At 32.9% G+C, this 7431-nt stretch overlaps 1 protein-coding gene across 1 annotated transcript; it reads right to left on the reverse strand.

The window, feature by feature from the left end:
* Nucleotides 1–2796: 2796 nt before the first annotated feature.
* LOC149183888 (peptide methionine sulfoxide reductase A3-like) lies at nt 2797–6203 on the reverse strand. The gene is made up of 2 exons (XM_089417301.1): nt 5683–6203; nt 2797–3367 (listed from the first exon to the last, which is right to left on the reverse strand). The coding sequence occupies exons 1-2, from the start codon at nt 6073–6075 to the stop codon at nt 3119–3121; spliced, it is 642 nt and encodes a 213-aa protein (XP_089273427.1). The 5' UTR covers nt 6076–6203; the 3' UTR covers nt 2797–3118.
* Nucleotides 6204–7431: the final 1228 nt, after the last annotated feature.

The raw sequence follows: 7431 nt of genomic DNA on the forward strand, positions 1-7431 counted from the left end.
AGGCAAGGCATGACAAACACTGTGTCGATCATAAATTTCAAGTTGGAGATGAAGTTTGGTTATATATTAGCAAAGAGAGACTTCAAGGGGAAGGTAAAAAGTTGAAGCCAATCCATTATGGTCTTTTTAAAATTCTAGAAAAGATTGGTAACAATGCGTTTAAGCTAAATTTGCCTCCTTATATGCAAATATACTCTGTTGTTAATGTTGAGGATTTGAGATTGTTTGAGCCTCCTTTGATTGATGATCAAGGAGAGCATGTTCAGCTCCCATCAATAGATGATTTGTCGCCAGAATATCTTGATGAACTTCAGCAAGATCTCATACTTGACAGAAGAACCAGAACTTCAAAGAGAGAGAATGTTGAATACCTTCGAGTGGGAATCAAGGGACAAAATCCTTCTAAGGTCAAATGGTTGCAGATTGAAAAGGTGAGGGAGATGTACCAACAACTAAATCTTGGCAATAATGCATCCATGCTATTTATTCCTACATATCAATTGATTTCACACCTTGTCCTGAGGATGAACCACATTAGTTGGTTCAAAATGTCAGCCATATTCTAATAATGTGATTAATCTAGAAGACTTATTACTACATTATGGATCACAAAAGTCTTAGATCTAACAATATGCAAGAATTTCAACAACAAATTGATCGTCAAAATAATGAAATTGATGCACTTCGTCGACAATTGGAGAATCTCCCTCAGGTAGGCCCAACAACAAGATCATAATCTACAGATGGAAATGCAAGTGCAAAATTGGTAGATGTAGTCTTAATGGATTCCTCTCAGTGTGAATGACAAAGTATTGTAAAAGTGTTTTTCTTTGTGCTCAATTTTGCATGATTTACAATAGTAATCATGCCAATGCGAAGTATGTAGCAAATTGTCTCTATGAAGAGGATGTAGAATCTCTTAGTAAATTTTTTGTTGTCATAGAATATGGCCTTTGATATGATGTAACTCTCCCAATTTTGTTGTGTTTCCGGCACAAATTTTATAAAAATTACTACTCATCAGTGTTAAAAAAAAATAAAAATAAAAAAGTTTTTGGGTTAACATTAGGCTCATATAGGACCATATATCTCCTCACATAATCTATTTTAATAATATATGTTCATTATATATTTGCTTTGAACCATATTTAATCATCATTTTAGTATTCAATGTGTTCAAATTATATATTTTCATATTTGTGAGCATTTTATTTATGTAGTTTTACTCATATTTTAATCATATCTATTCCATTTGCATTTTATTTCCTTAAATGTTGTAGCATTATGCTTTTCGTATTTCTATTTGCACTTTATTCTATGTTTGCTCTTATTATATTCAAATATGTAATGTAATCATATTAGAGTTTCAGCTTACTATTATTCATATCTTCATCAAATCATTACTTAAATTAGTGCAACTTAGAAAAATAAAACACATGCAAAAGCCCCCTACGCCTTGTATCCCTCATGCCAAGCTTGTGACACAGTGAGTGACTTGACCACCATGTGTCACATAGGCACAGGACACACCAAGTCACGTGTCAAATGCATACCCTAAAATAGAACACGTACCCTATAAGTGTCCCTCTACAAGCCTTGGATTAATAATTTTAAGTTTCAACTTTGAACCCTCTATGTATTGAATATTCTAATTTTTTTTGATGGTTTATTTTGTTTAATAATTTATTCATATTAATATCATAATTAGTTTATCAATATTTTGTTAAAATTATAAAATATATATATATATATATATATATATATATATATATAGATATATATATTTTATTGTATTCATAATTAATATATCATAATTAATTTTATCAATATTTTATTAAAACTCATTATAATTTAAGTGTCCCATATCAAACTATATATATGAAATAGAAGTGTGTCATGTAGAATGCTCATATCCAAATGCTCCATGCCCAATGTCATGTGACTTGGGTTCGAAGTGTCCCATATCAAACTATATATCTGAAATAGAAGTGTCTCATGTCGAATACTCATATCCAAATGCTCCATGCCCAATGTCATGTGATTTGGGTGCAACTGGGTCTTCAAGAAATAAAAATATTTAATACAATTAAACAAATGATGGATGATTTGCATTCTCAAGTATTAGTTATAATTTAATTAAAATTTAAAAAACAACAAAAAAATAATTATATATGTGAACATGTTAAAAACAATTCTTTTTTCTTTCCCCGGGTTAACCAAAATCCAACACTGAAAAGAAACAACAATCATACACAAACACACATGATTTTCCCAAATGCCTTTTAAAAAAGTGGGATAGAGATGTTGATATTATAGTCCATCTTGATTTTCTAATACACAAATAATCCCCCACCAAAAGAATTCAGAATCCAGACAGCTGTTAAGGAAATGTAGTCTACAAACATATTTTCTTCTCAGTGAGGTCCTTCAGCACAAAGAAATCAGAACACAGGCTTTGGCCCTTCAAAATTTCAGTTTAAGACTTTGATTTAGACCCACGTACGAATTACATTCTATAGTGTGCATTTTCTTGATAACATTATAAAGTTTCTTTTGAACAGAATCAAATTATATCAATAAATTCGCAGAGAACAGAAACAATTCATATCTTCCTCTGTTTTCTCCACAAGTTTAAATGCCTGGCATTTCCTCTTTTGTCACTTGCCAAAGTTATATATCATAATAATTAAATCCTAACCAGGCGCATCCTATTACTTTTGTCGGTGAATTTGAAGCGATGAAAATAAATTGTTATGGAAGTATAAGATTAAATGATTCCACACATATCAGAAAATATTTGGCTAAGCATGGAACTCTTTCAACTAAAATCCAAATGATATTTAACAACATAGCTAACTAGATAAGCTAAGATTATTTGAAAGCAGGATAACAAATAAGGATAAATATAGAGTTATACTTGAGTCCTGAGCTTTACCAACTTGAATCAAAATCATCTGAGGATGACACTATCCAAGATGGTTGAGGTATGAAGCCAAATTTTCACCACCATACTATTCCCCTATACAGCACTCTGTTGTAATATCTAGCTGAACTAAACAAAAAGCTACAAATACTCTAATTTTGAAAGAAGTCCAGTTAATTCTGATCGAATCACTATTCAACCATAACATCGAATTGGATCATTGCATCCTTTGGCCCCAGATTGTTTGGTACCAGCCGATCCCTTTTCCAGGTATTGTTGATGATACTCCTCTGCTCTGTAAAACTTCTTCGCTGGCAGGATCTCTGTCACGATCTCTTTATGCAGTGACCTTTGGTGCCTTTCCATTGATTCCCGTGCAGCTCTTTCCTGCTCAGCTGAATAGTAATATATGCCCGATCTGAACTGAGTGCCTTTATCATTGCCCTGCAAATATATGCAGACAGTGCTGACAATTCATATATCTGATGCAATTTCTATACACCAACCAGATACAAGTGTCTCTATAGTTTTTGCCTTCTATGGTTATGAAATAGGAAAACCACATAAGTATCCAATTATATTTTGTATACCCCACCCTGCACCCCTATAGCAGGATCCAATTATATTTTCTATACCTCACTCTGCACCCCTATAGCAAGGATGTTAACAAGCCATTGAAATAAAAAGTATATGGTAGATACATTGCCAAATACGTGGATTTGGTTTTTTGTTAAGGAACCATATGAATGTGTGAAAGGCTTTGAATTTCAGCTTTCAAAGAAGCCAATGCTTCAAGCTGGCAAGCCTATTAGAATAGATATAAATTAATTCCAAATTTATGAATTTTATTAATTTTTAAAATATTAATTATAACATGTTTGATCATGTAGTTTTTCAAAAAAATGAGAATTTTTAAGGATTTTATATAGTTTTTAAAAAGATATAGAGATTTTTAATATAAAATATTTTTATCCTAGTCAATTCATTACAAAATTATTAGAATTCTCAAGGATTTTATATAGCTTCTAAAAAGATTTTGGAGATCTTTAATGTAAAATATTTTTATCTTAATCAAATCATTTTAAAAAATACAAAATTAATTTTAAGACAGAAATTTACACCTTAAACTTTCCCAAATTATCCCAAATTATGTATTTGCATTCATTGTTATCCATTATGATAATTAAAAGAAAAAAGAGATCAGCTCTTTTTTTCCATTTCATTTAATTGAACATGAAGTCCCCCTCACCCCAGGCTGTAAAGCACCTTGATTCTCCCTATGCAACCAATTCGGATGAAAAATTCAAGTGATCAAGGGTCAACTAGGAGGAAGCCAGCACAGGAACCCATGTTCACTTATCGTTGGGAACATTCCTTTTCAGCGTGGAAAAAACGCTGGTTTTGTATTAAAATAAAATCCAGTATATGTAATCTAGATTGTTAGCAATATCATGTAGTGCCAATGTGCCATCCTCCATATATTAAAACGGCTGATCTATATTCCTAATTCGCTACAATCCACATATGAATCATAATTCTTAGAAAGCATATAACAGGAAAAAAACAGTTTAAAAAGTCCATTTTCCCGTCTAAAACAGTATGGAGTAAGAATGAGAGTTGTTTTTAGTGTGATTTTTTGGAAGTTTTTTGGGTGGGTTTTTCCAGTCAAATTTTTTAAAATCCGGCAGCAATTTATTGAAATCACAAGCTTGATGGGTAATCCCTGCACAATCGAAGTGTCCTAGGGGTTTTTCAGGTGCTGAATCCAAATATGCAGTTAAAAAACCAATTTAAATAACACAAATCAAGATTTTACCTCAATTTTTTCCGCCGGATTCCAGCACCAGAAAGCCCAAAAAATCGCACTAAAGACAACTCTTAAGAATGTCCAAACATATAATAATAAAAAAACAAAATATAGAAACCATAGTTACACAAACATAGTGAAAATATAGGTTGCCAACATAGGTTGGGTACATAGGTTGCCAAACCCTGTCTCATAACTTGACAAGAGCCTAAGCAGATGCATTACCAGCGTTCAAATTGAAAAGCTAAAGTAATAGGTGGTTCAATTCTCACGAAGCCAACAGAAAAAATCATGAGAAATTAGTCAGTTACCACTACCTCTCATGAAAATGGTCATAGATGAATGACTTACTTAACGTAGTTGAATCCCAAAAAATGATATCTAACATAATGCACTGCGGAAACCCCTAATACTTCAAATAAATAAATAAATCATTTTAACACGAAGGTTTCAGAGCACGAGGAGCCAGACCCTATGCCATACTTTGATCTGAGAGGACCTAGCAGATTTTAAAATTTATACTAGTGTTTCAAATTTTCAAATTCTTACTTAGAGAATTATTGCGCTGAGAGGTTCATTTTACAGATCAGTGTAATGTGTACCGCTATCTGTTCATGATTAAAATTGAAATTTTATTCATGTAAACCAAAAATAATAATAATAATAAATAACTAAACAAAACATTTAAATAATGTAGATTTAGATGAAGAAATTGGATCCCTATAAACTTATGTTAGATTCCTATTTAAGATAAATCTATTCTGATAATAATAAAAAATCAATTTCCAGAAAATTTACAAACCGACCCGCATTTTCCAATCTTAGCCCATTTTCAAATTCTACAAACCCTACGCATGGATTATAAACCCTCAAAAATCCCAAATTCCAATGGGCAAACCCTTAAAAAAATATAGAGATATGTAAAGAAAAAAAGGAACGATAATGGTGGTACCTGGCGATTGAGAGAGGTTGGATCATGACGAGACCAGAAAAGGTCCAAAAGGGATTCGTAGGCGCATTGATTGGGGTCGTACTGAACCCTCACGATCTCAGCGTGGTTGGTCTTACCTTTACAAACATCTGGATAAGTGGGGTTGGGAACAGTTCCCTGAGAATATCCCACCTCAGTATTGGTGACGCCATGGATTCTCTGGAAGGCAAGCTCCACCCCCCAAAAGCACCCAGCCGCGAACTGTGCAAATTGGTTTCCAGGAGCAGGCAAATCAGAATCGGGGCCAAGGGCTTCCATCCTCAATAAACGCTTTCTCAAGAACTGTTTTCGAGGGGACTGGAAATCGCAATGAAGGATTTTTGGTAGAAATCTCGGACGATCGGGAACTGACATTCCCCATCTAATCAATCAACCATTAGGGAGTACGCTAATCAGGCAGGGAATATCGGTCATCAAACATGGCATTTAATGCCCAATGGTATGCCCCTTAGCTCTTGCCATCAAACATTATCTATCAACCAAACTAATTAACCAGAAGATGGAAGACCTGGTCATCAAACATTATCTATCTACTAAACTAATTAACCAGAAGATGGAAGACCTGGTCATCAAACATTATCTATCTACCAAACTAATTAACCACAAGAGGGAAGACCTGGCCATAAACATTATCTATCTACCAAACTAATTAACCAGAAGATGGAAGACCTGGTCATCAAACATTATCTATCTACCAAACTAATTAACCACAAGAGGGAAGACCTGGCCATAAACATTATCTATCTACCAAACTAATTAACCAGAAGAGGAAAGACCTGGCCATCAAACATTACCACCTCCCTACTAAGTACAGCTTAAAAAGTAAAAAGTCCATTTTCCATTTTCCTGGTCACCCGGTATTCATTCGTTGATGGTGAGGTTGAAATAGATTTTTAATCAATTATATGGGTATGTGGGAGACAAAGTACTTAATTGGTGGGTGGGTTTTACTTTGTTGATGGTGATGTTGAAATAGATTTTTAATCAATTATATGGGTATGTGGGAGACAAAGTACTTAATTGGTGGGTGGGTTTTACTTTGTTGATGGTGATGTTGAAATAGATTTTTAATCAATTATATGGGTAGTGGGTATTATTTTAAGATATTGGTGTTGATCTCGAAAGAGATTTTTATAAGGTTTAGTTTAATTAATGGATGTAATAGTTTTTATACTAGAATTTAATAATATAATTTTGAGTAAGAATGTGATTTCTTGCTATTTAAAATGCACGTTTGAATGCATAAATGGATTCACTGCCTTAATATACACTTTTGAATGCATAAATATATTCAGTGCATTAATATCCCTAGAGGCATTCAAATTTTGCAAATTAAACATCTTACTTAGCTTAGACTAACTATTTGTATAGTAAGATCAATCTCAAATTATTCTCTTGTATTGTTTTTATTGTCATACTTGTTAGTTTTTCCATATTTCATATTAATCATATCAAAAGGGTGACTGAAATCATAGATCATTCAAATCTTTAACTCGAGCTATTGTAGTACTAAGTACAACTTAAAAAGTAAAAAGTCCATTTTCCATTTTCCTGGTCACCGGGTATTCATTCGTTGATGGTGATGTTGAAATAGATTTTTAATCAATTATATGGGTATGTGGGAGACAAAGCACTTAATCGGTGGGTGGGTTTTACTTTGTTGATGGTGATGTTGAAATAGATTTTTAATCAATTATATGGGTAGTGGGT

The sequence above is a fragment of the Pinus tabuliformis genome, chromosome 3_2 (genome assembly GCF_031772625.1).
Source record: "Pinus tabuliformis cultivar Carrire ecotype Pingquan chromosome 3_2, CPIR1, whole genome shotgun sequence".
NCBI classification, from domain to species: domain Eukaryota; kingdom Viridiplantae; phylum Streptophyta; class Pinopsida; order Pinales; family Pinaceae; genus Pinus; species Pinus tabuliformis.